Source organism: Acomys minous, assembly GCF_964271855.1.
Source record: "Acomys minous genome assembly, chromosome: 12".
Classification (NCBI taxonomy): domain Eukaryota; kingdom Metazoa; phylum Chordata; class Mammalia; order Rodentia; family Muridae; genus Acomys; species Acomys minous.
The window spans coordinates 44,876,027-44,902,195 of NC_140493.1; the positions used below are offsets into that span (position 1 = coordinate 44,876,027).

The 26,169-nt window shown below is 42.8% G+C and overlaps 1 protein-coding gene across 7 annotated transcripts in view; it reads right to left on the bottom strand.

The window, feature by feature from the left end:
* ASAP1 (ArfGAP with SH3 domain, ankyrin repeat and PH domain 1) overlaps positions 1-26,169 on the bottom strand; it is a 298,778-nt gene that overhangs the window by 63,168 nt on the left and 209,441 nt on the right. For 5 of the 7 annotated variants that reach the window (XM_084751015.1, XM_084751011.1, XM_084751012.1 and 2 more), the window contains 8 exons: positions 19,674-19,748; positions 19,138-19,187; positions 16,833-16,962; positions 15,417-15,502; positions 11,650-11,725; positions 10,210-10,332; positions 3,292-3,392; positions 85-154 (listed from right to left, as the gene is read on the bottom strand). In XM_084751015.1, coding sequence (XP_084607141.1) covers positions 85-154; positions 3,292-3,392; positions 10,210-10,332; positions 11,650-11,725; positions 15,417-15,502; positions 16,833-16,962; positions 19,138-19,187; positions 19,674-19,748 — 711 coding nt within the window. The remainder of the gene's footprint in view (positions 1-84; positions 155-3,291; positions 3,393-10,209; positions 10,333-11,649; positions 11,726-15,416; positions 15,503-16,832; positions 16,963-19,137; positions 19,188-19,673; positions 19,749-26,169) is intronic. The other 2 variants (XM_084751013.1, XM_084751017.1) reach the window with 1 other exon arrangement.

Sequence of the window (26,169 nt, forward strand, 5' to 3'; positions counted from 1 at the left end):
AGCTCATGCGTTGCCCTCATTTGCCCTCTGGCTGAGGAGGCTAGAAAACGTGAGGGCAGGTAGGGAAGTCTTGGGTCCACTTACAGTTGCATGTGAGATGGTCAGGATCCCGTTCTTGACGGCACACTTCCTTCTCTGCCACACTTTCCGGATCCTGAGGAGCAAGTCAAACAGAACTCGATATTGCACACGGCTCACTGTGGGGTATGCAATCATGTGGCAGGAGGCAGAACAGTAATTATGAAAAGCTGTCCTTAATAAAGCCAGCTTCCTTCCCCTAAACCACACACAAGAAAATCCTGGATGTGTGTTGTTATGCCAGGAGGAAGTTCAGAGAGGCAGGCATGTTGAGAGATGCTCATGGTAGAACTGTTTTTGACAGTGAAAATAGAAAACACAGACTCTAGCAGCAGAAGAAATACAGTTACTACAGTTCCCACACACAGACGGTCCCTTCTCTGGGAATGAGGGTGCAGAGCTACACAGGGGATAGTTGCTAACGAGGATTCTTGGCCACAGCTGTGGCTCTTGGTTAAGACGGTGATGCTAGTAGATTACCTCCACAGTTAATACCCAAGGGAGCTAAAAATTAAGACATCTACGGTGCAAGGAAGAGTCAGAGGCTGCCTCAGACTATGGAGAGAAGAGCTTAGTCTACAAGTTAAGAACAGCCCATGTTAGGAGGTTTTAATACTTTCCTTTCAGGGGTACAAGAGTCCTCCTAGAGAGATCTCTTTGATGCTTCTGGGAAACGAAACTGTGTTAAGACCATACACAAGGAGACATGAACAGTTTGAAAATTTTGACCTGATATGATAGTTAAAAAAAAAAAAGCCAAATAGGTTCTATCAACACATTTTCACACACATGCAAACATATACAGAGAGGAACACAGAGGTGCACGCATGCATGCATGCAAGCACGCATGTGCGCACACACACACACAGCGGGGTGGGGGCATGGAGCTGCACTTGGGACTACAGCCATCAGGTCCTTAGGAGCAGGGAGACCCTGGGCAAGGGAAGGGGCCAGGCCTTCTGTTGCTGTAGAAGCCAGAGCACCAGGAGGCCACTGAAGGTTTTCCAGGCCTAGAAAGTGTATTCTGTCAAGCCTCTGCTTACTTCTCAAGTCAGTCTTGTAAGCCACAAAATCAACTAAAAACATTGTGTTCGTGTATATTTAGCTACTAGAAGTAGTTTGCTCAAAAACATGGTACAATAGAGGGAAGGGAAGACCTACACAGTCGGATCAGATGTAAACTGAACATATACACAAAATGCTGGTCTCCTCCAGAGGGAGGAAGAACTGTAAGCTGAAAAACTGTCCTCAATTACAGCCAGATGACACACTTTCTTGCACAAGTACTGATGAGGAGGGCTGTGTCTTATTAGAGGAAGCATCTGTCAATCATACCTGCATCTGGTTTACATCATTAGCTCTATGCAAGTGGTCCTGCATCTACACTCACAGGACCCTGCTAGGATCACCAGTAAGGCACCCCTTGCCTAGGCAACACCACTCGCATCCCTCTCTACCAACAACGGACTGCTGACCTGGAAGGATCGGTTCCTACTAGAGTCATTTATTTTACTTAAAATATTGTTGACTAGCCTTTCTTGTTCACATATATTAAAGAATATAATATAAAACAAATTCCCTTATTTTCTCAGACAGCTAATAAATCCAAGAAAATTAACAAAAAGCTCTCATCTTTCTGCCTGAGATGGCTAATGAAGTGTTTCCTGGTCACTAGAGGAAAGACCCCCAAGATATCTCCTGCACAGGTCAGGGCAGCTGCATCTGACCTTTGTGACCAGTTTTGATAGCTTCTCCCTATCCCAGGGAAAGTGACCTCATACAACTAAACAGGTATTGGTGTTGACACTGTTGATTACCGAGTGTCATCATGTAGCATACTCCCAGTAAAGTTTTCCGGTTTTGCTCATGTATTTTAACCTCTTAGAGACTCTCTTTATCTGTATCATGAAAAGTATTTGGGATTATATTGAGAAAATATATGAAAAACAATCTCTCCTTTGTCTCTTAGTATCACTTAGTAAGTGCATTTGAGGCATGACGTTATTTAAAAAACTAAATTGTTCTTTGAACTTTTATAACAATTTTTAAGTAACATGTATTATAACAATTGGGTCAAAAACTACTAATGCAGTGACCTTTGTAAGAAGATGCAAACTACACAACTACAAGTGCTTACCATTAACAAAGAGGTCTGCCTTCATGTAGAAGCATTTCGGTATTTTTCTCTTCCTTAGAAGTCATCAAAAGCAGCTCTGGATTGCTACTTCTCACCTCTCTACCTATTCGAATGTGAAGGATGGATATGCCTTCTTCTCTTCCAGCTCTGAGATAAGAGCTCTTTGTCCTCTGCTCCCCTCCTTCCCTGCTCTTTCTGGTAGAAACTGAATGCAGGGCCTTGCCCATGTTGCTATCAAACCATCTCTCTCTTTCTCATCTCTTGCCAACAAATGGCAGGCTGCATGAGAGCAGGACACATTCCCTTAGCTTTTACCTTCTAGCATCTAGAAGCCTGCTTCAGATGCTAGAATGTGTGACGTGTGTGTGTGTGTGTGTGTGTGTGTGTGTGTGTGTGTGTGTGTGTGTGAATGTTTGAATGGGGAACTGACTGAAAGAAGTGAGGAAAAGTTCATGTCAGCTCATGTCTTGAACATGTCCATGGTCGTCAACAGCAGTATGGCCCTTTCTTTTGAAAGACAAAGGGGAGACACCTGACATTGAGTCTGTGCCCTCTCCCTGCCAGACCAGTCCTGAGAGGTGTGTGGGGATGAGGTAGAGGTGCAGCAACCTGAGCAGGTGCTCACAGAGGTGACTCAGGGCTCAATTATATAGTACTCAGGAAACAGACATCATCTGTGAGCAGAAGCAGCTCAGACAGCAAGAGGCTTATTATTTTTAGTTATAAAAAGAAGAGTGTGTGACACATTGGTTGTGACAGAGATAATGTCACAGGTTACCACGAAGGTTGGGGTTTGGGCAGCCAGGTGCCATCTCAAGTAGAGACTATGACAATGATAAGGCAGAGATGAGTTTCTCCCTTGCCAGCATCCTAGATGTACAGGCTATAAGCCAGAGCTGTCTGTCACCTGGATGCAGAACAAGCCTTCTTCTTTTAAAGAAAGCAGGCTAGATCAACCATCCGAGGAGACCCAGCTCAGAAAGCTTTTAAGTATGCTTTCCCAACAATCCCAGGGAGAACGCTGCATGGGCATGCTGGCCTGCCTCACACGAGGCTAGCCAGGGCTGGACACGTACCCATCACTCTTCTTCAGCAGGTAGCCCTTCTTTTCACTGCCGTACTCCTTATTGCCCTGGAGCTGATGCATGCTGTACCCGCCTTGCCGGCTCTGAGAGTCCTGGAAAACAGAAGCACAGACTAGCAAATGCTGTAAACTGCTCAGTTCTGCCTCTAAGCCTTTGCCTGTTGCTCTGTGCCTAAGACAAGGATGGACCTTCGGAAACTGTCAAGATCTCCTTTTTTATTTTAGCATAGGAAACAAGACGTGCCAATGTTTGCCACACTTACAAAGCAAGCCTAGTGCAGTAGCAGTTCAAACACAAAACAAACAATGCTGTGACTCAGCCCAGTTTCCACTCCCAGCAGGAAGCAACAGGAAGGGCTAAAAGGGATCAGAAAGCAGGGACTGTGCAGGCTGAAACTGCTCCCTTTACTTGTGGGCTAGAATCCTCTAAATAAAAGGACATCTTCAAGCTGGGAAAGGTGGCACTAGGTAATCCCTGCACTTGTGGAGGCAGAGGCAGGCGGATCTCTGTGAGTTCCAGGCTAGCCTGGTCTACAAAGTGAGTCCAGGACAGCGAAGGCTACACAGAGAACCCATCTTGGGAAGAAAAAAAAAAAAAAAGATAGAAAGAAAAAGAAAAGGGTGAAAGAAGGACATCTTCATTAAAAGGGTTTTGAGCAGGGTATTGACAATTAGTATACAATTCTTGTAATTTAACTATATATTGAGAATATGTAATTAAAATATCTGAATTCTGAAACTTTTTGATCACCGAAACAAACAAAACAATCCTGGGTTTGGGAGCATTTTAGATCTCTGAGTTTTGTAATGGGGATGCCCAATTGGTAAACTATGCAAACAGTCCAGAAAAGGAATGCTCTGCCTACTGCACTCTGTGAGACAGACCGATGCCAACAAGTTTAGTTTGTAATCAGCATTCTAGGGCATGAGAAGTATATGATTTGATATATAAACACACACACACACACACACCAGCAACAGATACAAACAAGCCTGGCTTCACTCTGAAACTCCACTGGTGCTTAACCATGGACTGTAAGGACAGGAAGACAAGAAACAATGACCACACTGTGAAAATCCAGGAAGTAAAAGACAAACAAAAGAAAAAAAATAAAGTTGAGCTGCCACATGAGAACAAAGGTCACTAGACACATAATAGGACCACACATTCTCACAAAATGTATGAACTTACTCTCCTAGACTTCGATCAGGAAGGGCAAAGCAACACAGAAAAAGAGGTAGAACATTTGAAAATAGTTAATTATGTTAAAAAACTTTATCAGCCATAATTTAAGCAATTTGTAAAACATACAGAGAAAACATCATTATAAAGATAAGCCAGAAAACACATCCTGGACGATAGTGCAGTAAGTTATTTCCATACCAATCAAATTTTATGTATTTTAGTTCATTTGTAGTGAGAAGATAAACAAAGTCAACGAAAATGATGAGATGTACATTTCTCAGATAAATGTTATTGCACAGAGAAGCAAAGTCTCAGCAAAACCAAAATAAACTGAACATTCAGAAAATCTGAGAGCCATATATTGTGATGGCCTCTGTACTGTGTCCCAACTGAAGTCTGAGTGTGTGTGTGTATGTGTGTGTGTGTGTGTGCATTTGCGTGCCTGTGTGCATACACCCACATGTATAGGTGCATATATGTGAGGAGGCTAGGAACCACTTTCGGTGTCTTCTTCAATTAGTCTCTCACTAACTCTGGAGCCCATCTCTAGCTGGCTAGATTAACTAACTCTGGAGCCCATCTCTAGCTGGCTAGATTAGCTGGCCAGCAAGCCCTAGGGATTTCCCAGTCCTTTTTTTGTTTGTTTGTTTGTTTTTTTGAGACAGGGTTTCTCTGTGTAACAGCTCTGGCTGTCCTGGAACTTGCTCTGTAGTCCAGGCCGGCTTCGAACTCACGGAGATCCACCTGCCTCTGCCCCTCCAAGTGCTGGGATTAAAGGCGTGCACCACCACTGCTTGGTGGATTTCCCTGACTTGCATGCTCATGTTTTTATAATGTGGGAGCTGGGGTTCAAACTCAGGTCTTCCTGATTATGTAGCAAGCATTTTTGGGTCCCTCACAGACCCAATCATCTCCCCAGTCCCTAAGGAGAGGAGAGTATTGTGTCCAGTCACAAGAAGTAACTGAAATTTGACGGCACAGAAGGAACTAGCTACCTTAGCCTCTGATTATTAAACCATGGCTTGTTCCCAGCACATGCTGAAAGCCAGGAGCTTCTCTGACATGCAAGACTCTTGCAGGTCAAGCATGGTGTACTCAGTGATGCAAATGTTTAGTAGACACAGTTGGAGGAAAACTGCCAGGACAGTGTAAGTTTGTAAAGCTATTCTCCAGGTGCTACAAACTCTGTGCTCAAACATGCCTTGAATGTCTTGTCTCCTAGGGCCAGGAGAGATGTGGGGTTCCAAATACAACTTTGTGGAGCATGCTCAGGCTCTGACCAGTCGCATGCTGTGCTCAACAGCAGGGTTTACCAGGCAGTCTCAGCCTAAGAGAAGAGGTTACCAGTGATACTGTTTCTTTTTGTAGCCTGTCTGTCTGTCTCCCTCTCTCTTTTTTTTCCTAAAGGGAAGATTATTTTGTTAACATTAATTTTATCTGTAGGAGAGTTTTGCCAGCGTGTATGTATGTCTGTGTACCACATGCATGCCTGGTGCCTGCAGAGTTTAGAAGAGGGACTCAGTCGCCCTGGAACTGGAGTTATGGGTGGTTGTGAGCCAGCATGAGGGCACTGGGAATCTACCCTAGGACCTTTGCAGTTCTCTCAACTGCTGACTCATTTCTCCATCCCTATTAGTCATGTCTTCCTTAATCTAAGGAAGTTCGTTTTCAACAGGCCACGTTCCTTCCATAAAATTGAACAAATCCGATTGTCTGGGGTAGGGGTGTGGTGTGGAATGAGACCTAGGGGCCTCTTGTAACATTTCTTAATGTTTACTTTTTAATGTTTCTTTTTACATTTCTTTATGGAGATATAGAAGGGGGGTAACCCCCATGAATCAGTCTCCCCCTCTACCCTATGGGTACAAGGGACTAAATTTAGGTCATCAGTTCTGGCGGCAAGCACCTTCACCTGGTGAGCCATCTTGTCAGCGTCTGGAGTTTACTTTGAACAGGACCATGGTCTTGGTCAGCACAGTAATATGACTTACTAAATCCTTCCAGATCTGACTTTCTGTATAAATGTAGAAATTGGCTAATTAGTGAGTTTCATGGGTTAATAAAGGTATATAAATTATTACTACTACATTAAGAAATAATCGCCATTCAGCTTGCTTAGTAGAACTATTTTATTTCTGGTGGGTTTTTTGTTTATTTTGTTTTTGAGACAGTGTTTCTGTGTGTAGACCTGGCTATCCTGGAACTCACTCTATAGACCAGGTTCGACTCAGAAATCCACCTGCTTCTGCTTCCCAAGTGCTGGGATTAAGGTGTGTACCACCACTACCACCCTGCTGTTTAGTAGAAGTATTATCAATAAATGAAAATAGGTTTTTAATTTTGAAAAAGTAGATATTGAAAAATTATCAGTACTACTTATTATTCAGCACATACAACTGAGGAATAAAATAGGTCCTCAGTTCTTTAACAGCGTAACAGAAATCAACTACATCATTAGGAGAGAAAAATGCAAATCCCAAACTAATTCAGGTAAAAATATGTAACACTGAAAATAAATAATGAAACCTTTGGGAAGTTTTATGCAACGAGCTAGGAAATGTATCTACCTTCCTGATTTCAGTTTACCCTCCTGCACCCTGGTAGGGATATCACTGTATTTGAAGCCACAGTGACATATAAAATGCACTATTAATCTGTGAAACTTCCTCTCTCTGACTTGGATGTGATTCCCATTCACTGAGTTAATGGGTTTGGGAACATTTTTGATATCCAACTGAAAACCACAGCTCTACAACAGAGCTTTGAATTTACAACAGCAGGTGTGGCTGTTGAGTATGGATCCATACTGTGCCTGAACTCTGACTAGTATCTGGCACACGGAGGACAGGGAGGAGCGGCAGGCTGAGTGCATCAACACCGTGAAGGGTTATTCAGGGCCCACCAGTTGTCAAATACACCTGTGTTCCAAACACAACCTATAGAATCACTGCTAGAAACAAAATAGCTACAGCCCTAGAAATATTTGAGCAGCAAGTAGTTCTTTTGGGAAGTTAGGTTATTACAACAGGTGCAGGTAAGTCATTCCCTGAACGTTTACCAAAAGACAACAAAAAATTGACTTTGATGAGAAAAAGAATGAGTTTTCCAAATATCTAGGATTCCTGTTTATGGCTGTGATTCGTTAACAGCTGCTATTTTTTTCTTTTGCATTTGTTTGTGTGTGCCTGTGTGTGCTGAGGGCAGAGGGCAACTTGCAGAAGTTGGCTCTCTCCACCACAGGGGTCCAGGAATCCAGCACGGGTCATCATCTTGGTGGCATCTTGCTAGGCCACCTATCTGGCCCCCTAAAATTCTTGAAACTTCTTTTTAATTGTCAACTTGACACAATCTGGAACCACCTGGGAAGGGAGTCTCCAGGAAAGACTGGCTAGGTCAAGCTGGCCTCTGGAAGGACCTACTTGACTGCAGTAGCTGAGATGAGAAGAGCCCCCCCCCCCCAACTCCCCCATGGTACCTTTCCTTATGCAGGAGTCCTGGCATGTGTGAGACTAAGAAAGTGAGCTGAGCACTAGGAGGCATGCATTAATTCACTGCTTTCTGCTCTTGGTTGCTTCATGTTTCTATGCCGACTTGCAATCATGGACAATAACTTGGAACTGTGACCAAATAATCCCTTTTTTTTCTTTTAAGTTGCTTTTTGTCAGAGTATTTTATCACAGCAGCAGGAAACAAAACTAAGACAGCTTCCTTTAATCCAGCCATGTTAGAAACTAGCCAAGGTTAAGTAGGTTAGATGATTTGCTGGGTGCTTTTTATTTCTCATAAAATCTTTTCGATTACTTTGCACTCTTCTCAAAAACTAGGAAGAGGATAAGAACTCTCTGGTGGATACTGTCCTTCACATTAACTCACTGGTGGATAGTCTCTACTACCTCAAAGTCACTAAAAATAATTACTTGCTAAGTTATTTTGCAAAAAGAGGTGAAAGCATTAGAAAGGGGTGGGTGAGTATGCTGTGAAACATCAATTTTAGTTGTAAAATACTTGGGAGGTGTGATAACTAAAACCCATTAATCAACTTCAGGTGGAGTGAAGTATCAATCACATACAGACACTCCCTTTGTTATAAAACATTGTTTCTTAGCTAGCCTGAGCAGAAGTCATCACTACCTACGCAAAACAAAATGACGACACCACCCCTTGGAGAGATTGTCTATATATGGGAACCCTGGGTAACAAAACAAAAGTAGGAAGTGGTTATGTGCAAACAAGAAAGAAAAATCATCACAAATTTCTCTAGACAGATGTCTACCCTTTCCCCTTCTACTTGGGCCTTTCTATTGCACTTACACTTAATCAGCCAGGGAGGTGGCAGCAGAGAGTATCTATGCTTTAGCCTCTAATAAAGAAATCTTCCTGAGATAGAAACAGATATTCTTGGGAACTAAGGCCAGCTCTGACAGGAGAGCAAGAGATTATCTACATTAAAGAACCACTGACTCCAATGCCAATGCCAAACCCCAACCATTTGTTAACTCTGAACTTGGATAAGAAAGAATAAAAATTATTTCCAAATGTATACATATATACAGTTATAGCCTTAGTAAAGGAAACTTTTAAGAGCTACAGTATGGGTTAGTGTTAACTAGTACAGGGCTTTGGTGTGTTTTTTGGGGGACTAGTAATGGAGGAGGGTGCTTTGTCTTTGTTTAGGAATTATGAATGCCACTCAGAAATTTCAGGAATTTAAAAAACAGTGAATGTCACTGTTGGGAGGTATCACAAAGAACTGACAAAACAGATTAAGTCTCTTATGCAAGCATTAAACATTGTATTTAAATACTGCACAAACAGGCACATTTGACTTTCTTCCACGTAACAGATGATGCTATTTACCCTTTTACAAGGAAGTCCCTTAGCACAACATCCAGTGTCCCCATAATCAAGCCTGGCTTTTTATCTTAGATTCCTCTTTCTCCCTTCTCTACCCCTCCTGCTGTCAAACATTTGTGGCCTCTTGAAAACAAAGCTCTGAGTCTTTCAGAGGTTTGCCCTGGCTGCAACGTATCTGACAGGAGTGAGGCACTTTAGGCATGACTGCTTACTCTGCTGATCCCTTCTACAAGCTCTCTGATGAAGGGACTCACACTTAGCACCTAGATTACAGCCAGACACAGCAGGTATCAACAGCTGGACAAATGACAGTTGTAACTAAGGGTCAGAGCTGCTTTCATCCACGTCCACCACTCATTCTACAGTTTCAACATCCAGAGGCCCTCTCAAGTCAATTACCCTAATTCTAGAGCAAAACCACTTCTGGGTGCCCAGAATGATGAGAACGGTCTCAAGAGGAGAATCATGGAGCACCTGCTTCAAAGGTGGTAATAATAACAATAACAATAATAATAATAATAATAATAATAATAATAATAATAATAATAATTATTATTATTATTATTATTATTATTTAATAAAGTAGTAGAGTCCAGGGTACCTTTTATTTATGAGGAGGTGAAGGAACACAACTTCTTCTTTTTGAGACAAGTTCTCACTATGTATACCAGGCTGTGATTGCCTCTGTCTATCAGTGGTAAGAATTAAAGGCCCTCACTACCTTGCCTGGTGGGAATGCATTTTCTACAGTGGGCATCACACTTCTCTCTTTTATCGCATGTGTCCCCACAACTACTGCAGTAGGAGGCTGTCAGTGTGCCTGTTTCACAGATGAGAAGCGCAGAGAGAACCACAAGCAGCTGCACTTACGCTGTTAGCCCTGCTGGGAACATACAAGCCACCTACTTCTTTCGGATCGAGCTGCAGAGAGGACTTTATAAGGTCTCGGAGTGCAGTTAGCTGTTTCTTTTCTTCATCTTGGGTTTGCTTTATCTACAAAAGAAAAGCTCACATCTGTTATTTATCATTCATTTCTTAAGACCAAAGCTCAATTATCTAAACATAGCTCTCATCAAACAATTCAATTTCATAGTTGCAGTAAGCTTTCCTATGAACGTTCCATACTGTCTTGCTTTTAACATAAGAGGTACAGTCTAATGCTAAGAAAGTACCCAGAGTTTACAATTAGTGAATTAAGCACCAGGCTTATTAAACAACAACATGTGGTCACCCAAAAAGCTCTGAATCCTAATATCCTTTATTTCTGGGCAGAAAGAATACCACAGTGAAATTAAATGGGCTAGAAGAAAATTATATGAATGACTGAGAAAGAGATGCCAGTGGCAGAAGCATACACCAGAGCTTACACAGAACCACACAAGGATCAGGGTTTCTGCTGCTTATTTTTAATCATGAGATTTATTTGTCACTGATCTATGTTCAGTAACTAAAAAAATTAGACAAAACATATAGGTATGTTTGTTAAAATGTTACAATAAGAATCAGGCTAGCTGGGTATGGTGGTGCATGCCTTTAATCCCAGCACTTGGGGAGGCAGAGGGAAGGGGATCTTCTGTGAGTTCAAGGCCAGCCTGGTCTACAAAGGGAATCTAGGACAGCAAAGGCTCCACAGAGAAACCCTGTCTTGAAAAAAATAAAAACAAACAAACAGAATCAGGCTGCCTATTCATTATCTGAAATGCATGGAAGCAGTATTGTCATCTATTTTCTTGCATTTTGGAATATTTGCCTATATGTAATGAGATCTCTCAAAGGTGGGATCTAAGTCTGAATATGTAATTGGCCTGTTCCATATAACCTCAAACAGACAGGCTAAGCACCATATCCTTATAGTTTCTGGCATATATATGCACAGCTAGGTTTTGATTGCAATGTGGCCATGTGTAGAATTTGTCTTTTTATGCTGTCATGCCAGTTGGTTCTCAGAGTTTCAGATTTTAGAGTATTTTCCATCAGTTACTTGTAACTCTAAAGCCTTTTCTAACAATATGTACTCACATTTCTAATATGTTTTCTTTTAACATTCATCAGCCAAGTTATTTCCAAATAACAATTATTCCATCTCTATGTATATATTCCTCACCCCTTCTGAAAAGCTTAAAGTTTCATTTCTTACATGCCCCTCCCATTCTTCACAGCCTCCAAAGGTTTGCTGCTAAGGTGAAGGCTTGTCTGTCAGGTTCACGCTGACCTACACTGACACCCTGTGCTTAACACTCTTCCGCTACAGACTTCACAGGCACTGATGCTCATTACACTTTAAATGCAGATGCTACACAGGGAACTTACATTATATAAGTCAGCAGCCAGCTTTTCAATGTACTGTTTCAGCTTATCAGCTGTTTTCAAGCCGTCCTGAAAGAAACTACAATGGAAAACAACAGTGGCTTACCAGCAGCAAAAAGGAGGAACAGAATCATGTGCAAGCCTGAGGATTCTTCCCACATCTGTCTCCCCACACCCTCTCCCAGTAGTTCCCACTAAATAAACGTAAAGCTAAGTTCAGCAGCTATCTAAAGATGCACCAACAAACAAAGTATGCTCACTATTAGAAGTCTACTAGGAGAGATTACAGTCAGCACAGGAACCGCTTGCAGTCCTCACTAATTCCATGTGTATAACCATCCACACACAGATCATTTCTTTGTGGCTGGGCCATGTTTGAATCGAAGAGAGAAAGACAAACTACTCCCTGGCATACAGAAGGCCGACAGAACACTAGAGGGCCAGGCAGGAGGGAATGTGTGCTGAGTGCACAGGGTCCCAGTGGTACATAGGGTCTGATGAGGCTGCGTGACTCCCCAAGTGCTCTCACAAGCTGTTGTGTCGTCCTCACGGGCCAAGCACTTAAGCTTCCTCTCCACTCTATAGAGGATGCACAGCAGGACTTTATATCCCACTCTGTCCACACAGAGCTGGGATTCAGATCAGGACTGCCTGACAGCAAGTCCATTCCCAGGTTCACAGAAACGAACCACAGGGCACAGTTGTTTGGAATCCCCATGCTCTGCTGCCCCTTTCTCTAAGTCATGCTCTACTCCATGGGATTATTTCCCCTCAGACTTTATCTGCCTTGTCAACTTCCAACAAGTGAAGAGGATCACCTCCCTGTCACACCATAGTGGTCTTAGTACAATGTAGATGCTAAGTGGTCAGGAGAGGAATTTTAGAGTCCCCTTGGGGATCCACACAAAGCCTCTCAGAGCCTGGTCTTCCAGGCTCTAAGCAAGGTCCAATTCCTTGTACCCTGGGTCAAGGGCTGACCCTCTCTTCCATCCTACAATACTTAACACTCTGGAAAGTACTACCCTATTTGACTACAAAGGCATTTCAACAGTTCAACAGTAGAGAGGGGCATATTGGGCCCACTGCTGGAGATTAACATGTAGATGCTGTGATCCATCTCAGGCTCATCAAATCAAAAATTTCTGGCATGCCATCTAAGGCGTGCACTCTGAAGTTAAAGACAGCAGCTATAGGTGAGGTTGAACCACGGTCCAGCTCCTAGCCCTCACGGGCCCTGTAGTAGCAGGTAGGGAGGCTGATTTCAGATCACAGTTGCTGCAGGTTCAAGTCCATCAGTGTGGGGTAAGGCACAGAAGAGAAATGACACAGACCAGCTGTGGGGAAGGGTGCAGGCAGGGGCTCTGCTTGCTCCCCTTCCTCCACTCAGCCAGTGGCACATACTTTCAGGGCAGATGTTCTTTCCCCAGTTAATTCTCTCAGAAGTCTCTCATTCACCCAGGGGTGGTGTGGGGTGTGGGGTGGGGGATTGCTAGTTCCCCCAGGTGATTCTGATTCTAAATCTGGTAAATTGATAATGTAGATTAACCATCCCAGATACTTTTTTGTTGTTTTCTCTCAAAGTAAAGTTCAGTTTTAAGCTGAGCTACTCTGTAATTTTTTTACTATATTTGCAATGCTGCACAACTGTCATCTAATTCCAGGTACTTTCCATCACCTTGGGAAGGCTCTACTCACTCTTCCTTCCCCCAGTCACTAACCTTCCGTCTCTATGGATCACCTTTCCTGGGCTTTCACATACACATACATGCAGCCTGCTATGTGGTGGTCTGTGTCTGGCTTCTTTCACTTGGCATAATGTTTTAAATGTTCATCTATATTGAAGAATGTATCAATATTTCATTATTTTACATGGCTCAATACTATTCTACTATATGGAGAGGCCCCATTTGTGTAACTTGATAGGTCTACATGTTTCCAAGTACTGTAAGTTACAGTAATATAATATCCACACACGTGCTTTTGTTTGAATACCTATGTATGGCTCCTCGGGGTATTTATCTAAGAGTTTTACATGCAACTGTACTATCTTACATTCCTAACAGTGATGCATGGCTTTCCCGCTCTTCATAGCCTCTTCAAGATTTACTTTCTGTTTTTGTTACTTTAATTATAGCTGGACCAGGAGACATGAAATGGTGTCTCACTTCCCTAATGATTAATGATGCTGAATATTTTATCATGTAATATTTGGCCAATTATACATCTTCTTCAGAAAAATGGCTACACAAACTCTCTGCCCACTCAAGAAGTTGGGTTATCTTTTTGTTGGATTCTTTGTACATCTGTATCCTCAATCTTTATTAGCTATGTGATTTACAGATGTTTCCTCCCATGTGGTGGGTTGTCTTTCCATTTTCCTATCGATATCCTTTCATACACAGAGCTTTGAGTTTTGATTTTCCCTTGGTTTCTGTGGTTACTATGTCTATACTGACACATGCTTAAGCATCTATTAAATAAATGCCACTGTGGACAAGTTTCTGATCATTTCTGAATTGAAGTGTCCTGACTCTGTGTGATATAAAAGGGGAATTATACATGAGTCCACACACCCTGAGCTGGCACTAGTTCCTGGGAGCTGTTACTTTTTAGTATAATCTGTTATGATGAAAGAGTAATGCTTGTAAATGCTCTGGCCTCTGCACATCATAATCAATCCCGTGATAAAAGGAGTGGGCGGTTTGTTTTGAAAGTAGGATGTTGCTGGCAGTGTTCTTGTGTGAGTGAGCAGCAATGTGGGTGAGCTGGAACAGGTAGATACAGTTTATTTCTGCTCCCTTTCCAATGCAAACACTGAATCTACACTGAGGTGCTGCAATTCCACAAAGTATCACCCAGCAAATTCCCTGGTGAGCACTGGCCAAGACTACTGAAAACCATCTAGAACTGGAGCGAGTGCTCAAAAGAAATCTTCTAAATAAAAAATGTGAGTAGGGAATGCTTTACAGGGCAATACCATGTATCTTAAGGGTTTGGAGGGGTTGACTGAGGTAGGAAGAATTTCTGAAAGAAAACTTCCCCAGATTTCTGGTTCCCTCAATAGGGCAACTTAGAGACAGAGCCCAGTCAATCCTTCCTCCTGATGGCTCAGAACCTCATCCCTCTCCTGAGGAGCTTGTCCTGTGGGTCTGTCCTCCCATCCATCTCTCTTCCTGTATATCCACCAGCTAATACAGATGGCAACAGTACTGGCACATTGTCACACACAGGCTCTAGCTGAACACTCATCTAAGTTAGCCCATCAATATAAAGACCCTGCCATGAACTCACCAACAGAATGAAATCAAACACATATAAGGCACTGCAGTGAGTATGGAGCAACGTTTGCCTCTTAACATAAAACACTGTCTCACAGACATCTCTCTACAGAGTTAAGCATTCGAAATGCCCCAAGTATTAAAGTTTAGGTCATGAACCCCTACCAAAAAAATATGGGTGGAAATACATGGTAAAAGTAACAGGGAAATGGCAGACACGTGTCTGGGGAGGAGCAGTGTTAACAGAGTGGTCTTAGTGGTGACAAGGGCTTTTGCATAAGTGGTGGAAGAAGACATTGCCAGAGACTAATCAAATAGCTGTTTATTGTAAGCTACTAATCAGTAATGTTGTTCCTCATCTATTTAGTTGAAGGAAATCACTGTAACAATTGATAGTCACTAAGTGAAAGAAAATGAAGAGAAGAGCAATGAAACAGAGGGGCGGGGCACAGTGAGGGCTGATAACAAGCAGATAAGTAACGCAACACTTACTTGCACTGTGCATGATAATACTTTATCAGGTTCTGCAGCAGGTCCACACCCTTCTTGGTCTTGATTTCATTAACTTTAATGAGATACTGTGGAAAGAAAGCAGAATTTGATGTTGGTAACTCCAGACAGGGCTCTCAAGTTCACAGGGGAGAACAACATTCCTAACCCTGCACACAAGCAGGTGAGCTTTGTTTAGGGAAGGCTGTTGGGGGTCAGTGCGCACAAACGCAATTAGTGTTAGCATTTGCTAACGTCTTACGATTAGTTTACTAGACAAACAAGAATGAAACACAGCAAACGCACTCCATGACAACTGACTGCTCCTCCCTTGGTACAGTGGATCTCAAACTTATATTCACAGTCCTGAGAGATGGACTGTTCTCTGCGGAAACAGGGGTGACAGCAGTCCCTTCCAGAATGTTCTACAAGATATTGAAACTTTAAACAAGGAGACAAATCAGAGGAAAAAGTCTCTATTTAAAAAGAAGCAAGTTCGCCGGATGTGGTGGCTCATGCCTTTAATCCCAGCACTCTGGAGGCAGAGGCAGGCGATCAATGTGAGTTCGAGGCTGGCCTGATCTATAAAGTGACTCCAGGACAGCCAAGGCTACACAGAGAAACCCTGTCTCGAAAAACAAAACAAAACAAACAAACAAACAAACAAACAAAAAAGCAAGTTCAGGAAAAGAATAAAAATGAGTTGGTGCAGTTAACCGCATTGCACTGGCTTTCATTTTATCAGTGGCCCAAATCTTTCATCAACATTGTGCTGCTATCTCACGTGTCAGAATCTAAGTACGAGTTTATACACAGAAAAGGTCAAGAAGGCAAAGGTTTATAAGGAAGAAAAAGGGATACAAAAGAAAAAAGAAAAAGTGTGTGTGTGGGAGGCTCAGGAAAAAAAAAAACCTAAATTACACATTCCTCATTAGGCTTCGGTAAGCTGGAAAGTATCTCTACTGCTCAAGTTGCTTTACAGTGAGTGTTCAAGTCAATGGGGTGCAGGTTTTGGTGGGAATTCAGTTTGAGAACCAAAGCTCTAAGTTACAGGCAGCATGCTTTTTACTGCATTTTCCCATGAGCTCAGACTTCCTTCAAGCTGGACTCATGCTTTAAAAAAAAAAAACCCACATGCTCCAAAGTTGTAATATTCACCAGTGTTACCTCCCACCAGGACTCCCTCCCCCAGTCACTCACAAGCAATATTAAGGCTCTCACCAATGAATCCTGTTTTGGCTTAAAGAGGTCTATAGGACCAAGGCTCAAAATATGAGACAACAGTGCAATGGCGGATCCCAAAGGGCTTGGAGAAAAAGGGAGATTAGAGTCCTTAGGAAACAGTCCCTCCTCCAAGCACCACACCTAGCCTGCTGACGAGCAGGAGAAGAGGCTGGGTCTGGGAAGGTCTGCTCTTACTTCACACATCTGGAGCTGAAAGAGGCGCCGTTCCTTTTCCATTTCTTCTGCAATCTCAGCTCCAGTTATCTCTGTGCGGATCATCCCGTGCTGTTTTGCGTGCTCTCTTTTCTCCTTCTCAATTTTTGTACTGCAATTAAAGCGCATGCCACTTTTAAAAAGAGAGAGCGCTGTACAACACCCAGTGTGAACCTGAGTATAACCTTGACCCTGGATGATGCTGTAGTGACGTGGGTCCATCGATGAGCCACATGTACCGTAAAAGGAGTGTGGTGGAGTAGGCCGTGATTTCATGGGGCAGCTGCGTATGTGTGACAGTGGGTAAATGGGAGCTCTCATCATCTCCTGCTCAAAAACACTGATTTTGAACTGGGGATGTAGGCTGGGGTAGAGTGAAGGACTTTGCGTTTAACCACTGCAAAGCAAAGCAGTTTTTAAGAACAAACCTCATCGGTGTCTTTCCTTTAACCAAATCACTGACAGCTTAACCACTGGCTAAGAGGCAGTAAGTCTGAAGTTGACAGAATCAAGTCATCAGTAGAAATGAGTTCAAAGGGAACAAGCATACCGTATGTGAACTTCTAGGAAGCTTCTGACACGTTCTCTTGGATCTTACACAAGGGATAGACACAATTCTCTTTATATCTTGGTTGACATGAGTAAATTTGAACAGTTTACTTTTTCATAGGTAAATGACATTTTGATGAGAAAGAAGCAGAAAGTTAGAAACTTCAGAACTACTTAAAGACAAAGTACAACTGGATTTTGGTCTGTACACTTAAAAACTGGTTAAAGATATTTTCAATACTGTCATGTTTCAGTAGCACAGTTTAATCATTTCACCACTTATCATGGAGTTCACAAGACAGGGCCAGGAGAAATCCCTCTGTCTAATTTTGGATTTTCACACTAACCCGACAGCACCCGAGAGTAGTGGTGCTTGCTGCTTGGTACTCTTCCAATAACCCACTTTACTTAAAATGGTCTTCAAATGTCAGAAATAGCCCTGACTTTCCAGTTGTGACTGCAAAGACTGACTGATTTAACCTTTAAATTGTAGTGGATGCAGGATGGGGAGCCAAACGTGGTAAGAAGCTAGGTAGCTTTGCCTATACACGGACACAGGGAAAAATCAACTGTCAACCAGCCAATAGTAAAGCTATGGAAAACTTGGTGGAGATTCATTCTCATTCACCAAAAGCTGCGTCAGGCAACATTTTGATGCTGCCACTTCCGTAGTCGAAGGAAGTGGATTTTAGTGGAGAGCGTGGACCTTGGCTTCCTCCACTGATGTGGTCGGATGAGAAGCAGCAGCCTGAGAAGTGTGGGCACAGGTGTGGGGGCTGCCTGTTTCACCCTGGGGACTCAGCACAGCATGCGCTGACTTCGTTTTCCTATCTGGACTCACAGTGGCACGGCAGCCAAGGAATGAACATGGTGAAATAAGCCATCTAGAGACAGGAAGAACTGATGATGACAGCAGATGAAAGTGCTCGCCAAACACTTAAAAAGCAGTTAGAGCAAGGAAGAAGAGAAAAGTCTACCCTCCCCAGGGAGGAAAAGAGGAGCTGACAAAAATAGGAGGAGGGGAAACCATAGTCAGGATTTATTATGTGAGGGGAAAAAAAAATCAAATTTTCAATAATAGAATTAAAAAAAAGAAAGAAAGAGAAAAAGTCCAGGACAGTGAGAGGACATGCAGCTCCAGGTGAGGGAAAGCTGGACAGACAGCATAGAGATAGAGGTCAGTTTCCCGACAGGCAAAGAGGTGCGCACCAGTGAGTGGTGTCAGGGGATCATGTGTATAAGACACGTTTTGGTTCAGATCCTGGCAGTCAAAAGGGTATGACAAACGCCAGCTAGTCTTTGATTATTTCCCAACTGCTGTACTACATAGAAATGCACATGGTTTATAGTTATGTGATATGATAAGAGAACATTGCATATGCGTAGGTTTCCAACTTGACAGTTCAAACGAGCAACTAAAACAGTGGCCGTCATTCCAGACAGTTAGCACAGGTACTGTAACATTTTTTGTCTTGCCATGTAGCCCAGGATGTACTTGAATTCACTAGAGCCCAGGAGTGCTTAACCTCAAGAGTGCTGAGGTGATTGTGTGTGTGTGTGTGTGTGTGTGTGTGCGCATGCCACTTAAACTGATCAGACACCTATTCCTCAGCACTTAACAAGATACGCAAAATACTGCTGCTAATATGTTAGCTCATTGGGGCTCTGTCCTGCTCTCAACTTCGGGAAACTCATGTCAATGATAATAAAATAAGAAACAAAACCAACCACTACTTACAACTTCGTCTCATAATCTTTCCAGGCTTTGTCAAATGGCTTCTTGAGATCCTTAGAAAAGAGAAAACAAGAAAATGAAAACTGCTATGCGTCTTTCCTCAAATAAACAGCTGAAAAAACAACTGAACAAAACCCACTTCCTTGAGGGACATCTGAAACCACACGTGCACAGTTTACAGGTGAGAAGCCTGAGAGAGGTGGGCAGCGTGCACTCCTGACCCTGTCAAAGAAGCAAGAACCCACAGCCTCTGAGAGCCTGGTCCACAGGAATCACACTGGGAGGTCATCCTGGGGACCAGCTTCTCTCATGGAGAAGCTACCAATCTTTCTGAAAGTCCCTAATGCTGTTGCCAGTTGATGCCATTACAACAAGTGGCATAATGACCATTTTCCATGAATGTTTACTTTATGCTGAAAATGTTCAGAGATTTTCAAATACAAGTATTACTATGATTGTAAAAGAGGAAGAAAAAAATTCTAACCAAATCCAATCCTTTCAACTGAAGACACTGAAAATAACAATTTCTGACCACTTACTCCTTTGACCCCCTTCAAGTCTCCTTTTAACAAGGAATCCAAGGTGAAGATCACATTGTGGCTCAGACCCTGGAGCTGGAAAAAAAAAAACATAAAGGAAAGATGGGAAACAGTTAAAAAAAAAAAAAAAGAATGTACAATAAACAGGGAACCTATTCCTGTTGACTCACCCACCCAGGGCTCAGTGAAGAGCTACATGTCTATTACATGACTATTGTACATGCCATCCTCTCGATAGTGTAGTCCCCACACTACAGCTGTAGAAATGAGTGGCTTATACATCTGCAAGCAGAGCGCTGCACAGTGGCTCCAGCGTGATGCTCTGAGACACTGATGTAGCACATACATATGGGTACTAACAACTGCCACTCATTCCAGCACTTTCAGTGCAGCTTCCTCCAATGTTGCAAGTCTTGGTTTGACTTTTCTTCAGCTACCTGTCAAGAATATGGAGAGAAGTGCATAACTGGCTTTTACTGTTTCCTTTTTGTGCTCTTAAAGCATGCATCATATCTGAGATTATATTTATCTTGCATGAGATTAGATACTCGTTGACAATAGGGACCTTGACTGTTCTGCTCACAGCCGCAGCTTCAGTTGTTGTCTTGTTGTTATTATTATTATTATATTGAGACAAGCCTGGCTCACACTGTAACACTCATCTAAAACTATTCTTTAAATGTTTGGGGAAGCCGGGAGTGTTTTCTCCTGCTCTGCAGCACTGGTCTGTGCCTTATAACATGCAATACATGGAAGTCTAATGGAGAAAGAGGTTGAGAAGCAGCAGAGGAGTCAAAGAATGGTTAAAAACACATTCAGTAAGACTCTGGGAATTTCCAGGGTGACCTGAGCTTGCCGAACTCTGCCAAGCCAAAGCGTAGATAGGTTTTGGACATCCTCCTTTAAGTTTTTCTCCCATGTAAGTATGTCTACTTGTCAGCTTGTCCATCTATCTATCCACTCTTCCCTGGAGTGATTGTACATTATGCAGATAGGCAGAGATGAGCAGCTCATTATTCTTGCCAAAAGCAGGGTTTCTTTCTACACTTGCAGCAGACACACAGAGAGGCTAAGAGAGACTATGACATGAGGCTGTCCAATCAATGCTGCCTGATGGCTGATAGGAGTGGAGGGACTGTGTCCTACTGCCAGCAGCTGAAGATGGAGTGAGCCAACACACATGTTCAGTGCCAGTTTACAGACACTTGGTGAGTGCTGAAACATGCTTATTTTTTAAACATCAGCTATCAATCAGGCAATGAGGGGCAGAGGCGCAGGGAAGAGAAGGCCTGCCCTTTGCTTCTGCCTTTTCCCAGTGCTTCCCTGTTGCTCACACCTTGGGTTTCCCAGCAGCTCTGTCATGCCCTCTTTGAACTTCCACAGGCTTTACAGCCAAGAAAGGTTTTCCAGTATATACTACCACAGGGCAGAGGACTCCTGCGAAGGCAATTCTGTCGGTGTGACAGACAATTCAGCAAAGCAAGCAGGCCAGACTGCTACATTCTGAAGGTCTATGAGAATCCACAGTAACAGTTTTGGAAAGTAGGGCAGAAAGACCACTTAGAGTCAGCTAATCAATTAATTAATGTTTAAATCCTTTATTTTCCCCTCCCTCATCTCCTTTCAGTCCCTCTCTCAACCTCTCCCCGATCCCCACCTCCTCCTCCTCCTCCTCCTCTTCTCTTCAGAAAAGGGCAGGCCTCCCATGGATACCAACCAGCACTGGCATATCAAGATACAGTAAGACGAGGTGCATCCTCTCCTACTAAAGCTCCATTTAGAATATTTAATTGTGCTGGAGCGATGGCTCAGTGGTTAAGAGCACTAGCCTCTTTCAGAGGTCCTGAGTTCAATTCCCAGCAACCACATGGTGGCTCACAACCATTTATAATGAATTCTGATGGCCTCTTCTGACATGCAGGTGAGCATGCAGATAGAGCACTCATGAACATAAAATAAATAAATAAATCTTAAAATAATTTTTAATTGAGGCCCACAAAAAGAAAAAGGCTGAAAACCATTGGCCTTGAACATGGCAGGGAGAAAATGAAGATTCACATAGACAGAAAACTGGAGAAATATTTTACTCTTAGCTCTCAGTTTTATTCTGGGGGTACAAGTCCCCAAGGCCCTCTGTCCCAAGGCTCTTATGATATAGTGTGGATGACGGGTGAGGTTGGGGCCAATTTAATTCTTTGCTAATCAAGCCAGCATCAACACTTCTGCTTGCGACCACCCTGGCACCAACTTTACTCAAAGAACTTACCATCTCCTACCACTTTTGTGGATGCCAACTTCCTCATTTGTTTACTGTCTGTCTCCCCAGCGTACTCAAAAGCTCTTTGGCAGTGGGGTCTTTGTGTCCATGGTTATATTGCCCAAACCTAAACACACTGTTCTGAAATGCTGCTCCAGCAGGACTTGCAGAAGGTATGAAATACAGCAGTGTGTGTACAAGGTTCTCATCCTACAGGGCTGCTCACAGAAACAAAGAGCCCAACACTGGGCACTGGCTGGGGAAATTATAGAGCTTAGGAGAAGTTTCTTTATTTACGTGATATGTGGACAAACAAAAAATACTTAGAGCAGATAAGATTTATTTTTTAAAAGATGAGGGAAAAGGTTGTATGTGTATATATTTCTAAAGAAACACAGAGTAATCTGCTGGTATCAGTGCTCAGAAGGACACCGGGGCCCAGGGGATGCAGGAGGAAAGGAGGTTTTTGTTTTCATTTTTTCTTTTTCCCTTTTTTACTACTATTATTATTATTTAAAGGGCTAGAGAGAGTTCAGTTGGTAAATGCTTACTAAGTTGGCAAGCATGAGGTCCTGAGTTAGATGCTAGAACCCATGTCAAAAAAGGGCAGAACTACCCTAGCCCTGGGGAAGAGGAGACAGGCAGCTCCCTGGAGCTCTTTCACCACCAACTGAGCCTACTTGGTGAGCCCTTGGCTGATGAGATAGTTTCAGCCTCAACAAACAAGACAGGTAGCATTTGAGGAACAACAGCTAAGGCTGGTGCACACAGGTATGCATACACTCACTCTGTCTGTCTGTCTGTCTGTCTGTCTGTCTGTCTGTCTGTCTCTCTCTCTCTCTCTCTCTCTCTCTCTCTCTCTCTCTCTCTCTCAAACATCCTTTAAAAATCATGCTGTTTGCTTCAAAAAACCCCAGTATTTAAAACAGTATAAAAACAGCTTTCAGTCCTAAATTGTACTTTTCATCAATGTCTCAAATCCTTCGTGAATGAAGCAGGAACAAACGCTTGCTGCTACCTTCATGTGAAGGCCGTGTTACAAAACAACAGGGAATTATGAAACCTGTGGTTAGTGCTAAAGGTGAAGGCTCTTCTGAAAAATGAGTCTCTCCTAATCTATGCTCTAACCACACTGAGTAACCAATGTCATCACTGTGGTTAAGCGCTGGGGTCAGGCACTGCACTGATGGAAAACCCCAAGAATTAAGACTTTCATTGTGGTCATCTACACATGTATTCTCGGGGAATGAGAAGAAACCAAGCAGACAATACATTATATATTAGAAATCTGGATTTTCCTCATTGGTTAAGCTTAGGAAAAAGCCACAGGGGGAGAAAATACTAAAATTTACCAACTCTATCCAGCTTACTTCCTAAGAAAAAGCGACCAGGAACTACCTGAGTGGCACCAGGAAGACGGCAGAGAAGAGGGGAGCTTAGAAGCACAGCAGTTTCTCTCTTAAAAATCTCAACGAAGACAACATCTGGCCAAGCAGGTGAATTACATGAGTCCAGTCTTAGAATTTGGGAGTATTCCAGTATTTTTGTTTTCTTACTTTTTCAGAAATCTTGACAACCCAAGCAAGCTCTGGCAAACTGTGAAGTGCTGTCCCCACAGGCAATTTCAGTGTAGTCAACACAGAAGCACAGGACTATGGGAGGACAGACTTCCTGCTGTCACTGTCATTAGCCTTTAACCGATGTTTTATAAAGACTTAAAAATGCAGTATGGATCATTTTGTTGGCACCTTACTAAAATGCTGTTGATTACTCTGCATTAATTGCCCCAACTTTCACACTATTTCCATTTCTGTAATAATCAAATGCAATTAGATTCAAGTCCACAAGAACCAGAACACTCCTTATTTTAAAAGTTCTGCTCTGAGGCAGGCTTGCCTGTTATAGGTCAGTGTGAGCTACAAAGAAAAGCCCAGTCTCAAACATATGCACATTCCACAGGAAAACCGAAACTGTTTATATTTCCATCTTATTAAGCAGGGAATGTTAAACACCATTTCAGGAATGACGCTTGCTTTCAGTAAGATATATTGGTGCTCCTGGCAAATGGCCACTCCTTGCAAAAAGGGCTGCCCTCTGACGGGCCACACATCAAACTCAACCTGGGATTTGTAAGACAAGGAGGCTGAAATCTATCATTTTATTATGTGAAAAGGATTTCTTAAACATGTACTTATAATTAATACAGGCTTCTACAAAAAATAACCACTTACTTCTCACAAACTGCTCTGATGCTGACAGACATTATACAAATTACCCATCACAATCCCACTGAAGATGACTTGAAAACAATCCTTCCTCTGTGCAGAAACACATATGTTCTGTTTTTGACTTCTTATCCCCTCAGACAGATTTCCAAGAAAGACACCATCTTGCTTGTCTGGCTACTGATACATTACTTAGCCCCATCCCCACCCCAGAGGATAGGCTTCTGAGGGAGAGAGAGGCCTTGGGATGACCACAGCAGAGCCACACTGCCCACCCTGAGGCCCCTGCTGGACTAAGAGCTGTGCTCTGGGTGCCCTGGGGTGCTGCCCATGGGAGAAGGCCAGCAATGTCTCCTTTTCTTGCCTTGGAGTGGAAAGCAGCCCAGCTCTACAAATGGGCCCTCCTACATGCACACGAGGCTGTTAATTAATGAGGACATGATTTGCCGACTTAGCTAATTCTGACAGGTTCTCTCCACTGCCCCTTGGTTCCCTCTCTGCCTCTGCTGAAAGAAACAATTTCTCTCAAAGCAAAGCTAATGCAAATCTGCTGACTCGCTCAACACTTTGGAAAATCCAATTAAAATAATGAGCCAGCTCCCGCAGTTAAATCAGCAATACCCTGGTATAAATTAGGTTTTCTGTCTAGAGTGTTAACTCCTTCACACCCTAGGCAGTCACCAAATATCTTAAAGCTATTTGAAATGGATGCCTAGAGATCATCATGCTAAGTGAAATAAGCCAGCACTGGAAAGACAAATCAAACCTACATTTAAATTCCTTCTTTTCTCTCTCTCTCTCTCTCTCTCTCTCTCTCCTTTTCCTCCCTCCCTCTCCCATAGTACTGCCAAGTACCTTTCTTAAAAGGGGTGCTGATGGAGGAGAGAAACAGCTTTAAAAGTAGAAAGGACAATAGAGGATAACAGACTACATGTGACATGGAAGCAGAAGAAGGGACCATTTGGGGAGAGAAAGGGGACCAATGAAGAAGTACTGGACAAGGTGGTAAAGGGATGCTAATAAAAACAAAATATTGTGATATATATGTATGAAAATGTCGCAATAATATCCATTATTCTATTATGCCAACTAATTTAAAATAAAACACAGCCAAAATTTTTTTTAAAGAGTTTTATCACTAGGTTGCTTTCCAGAGTACTATATGTACAGGCACATGTGACCACCACTATTGTGAGTGACTGTTAAACCTCTCTGGTGCCCCAGTATTCCCTTCAACTAGCCAGTGCCAGTGCATAATGTTTCAAACACTAAAATTATATAATAAATATGTAAAGGATGGCTGTCATCAGCAATTACTGACATATCAGATTAAGATTGTTCTTTAAATTTTTCTTTGTTGCACAGGCAGTAAGAGGGAAAAGGGAGAAACTGTTCTTGGTTTGAAGGTACTCCTGCCTCCAGGAGAGAGTGCTGCTACTTTATCTGCCAGGGATTTGTAAGAGTACTTCTCAGCTTCCAGGGTACCCCAGGCTAACCTTGTCACCTTTAGCTGAGAACGTCCTACCCAAGTCACTCCCACTTACCCTTTTAGAGGCCTGGTCTCCTCCTCAGCGGGGAAGTGCAAATGAAAGAACCAAGTTCTTGCACCCTTGAGGAGCTTTGTGAGATGCACTCAGTGGATTGAGAGGCATGTAAAAATGCTAGAAAGGAGATGGGCTAAATTAAACAGAACTAGGGTATTTTCCTAGACTTTCTTTTTTGTTTGTTTTCCTCCTCATCCTCCTAGTCCTTCTCCTACCCCTCCTCCTCCTCTTCTTCTTTTGAGACAGGTTTTCTCTGTGAAATAATATAAAAAGAGCCCTGGACTCACTTTGTAGACCAGGCTGGCCTTGAACTCACAGAGATCTGCCTGCCTCTGCTTCTGCCTCAGCCTCTGGAGTGCAGGGATAAAAGGCATGAGTCACCACGCCCAGTTCCTAGATTTTCTTTTTACACACATTTGGAAGGCTAAACAGTAGCAGAAGAGAAAAGGATAACAAGGCATTCCGGCTCT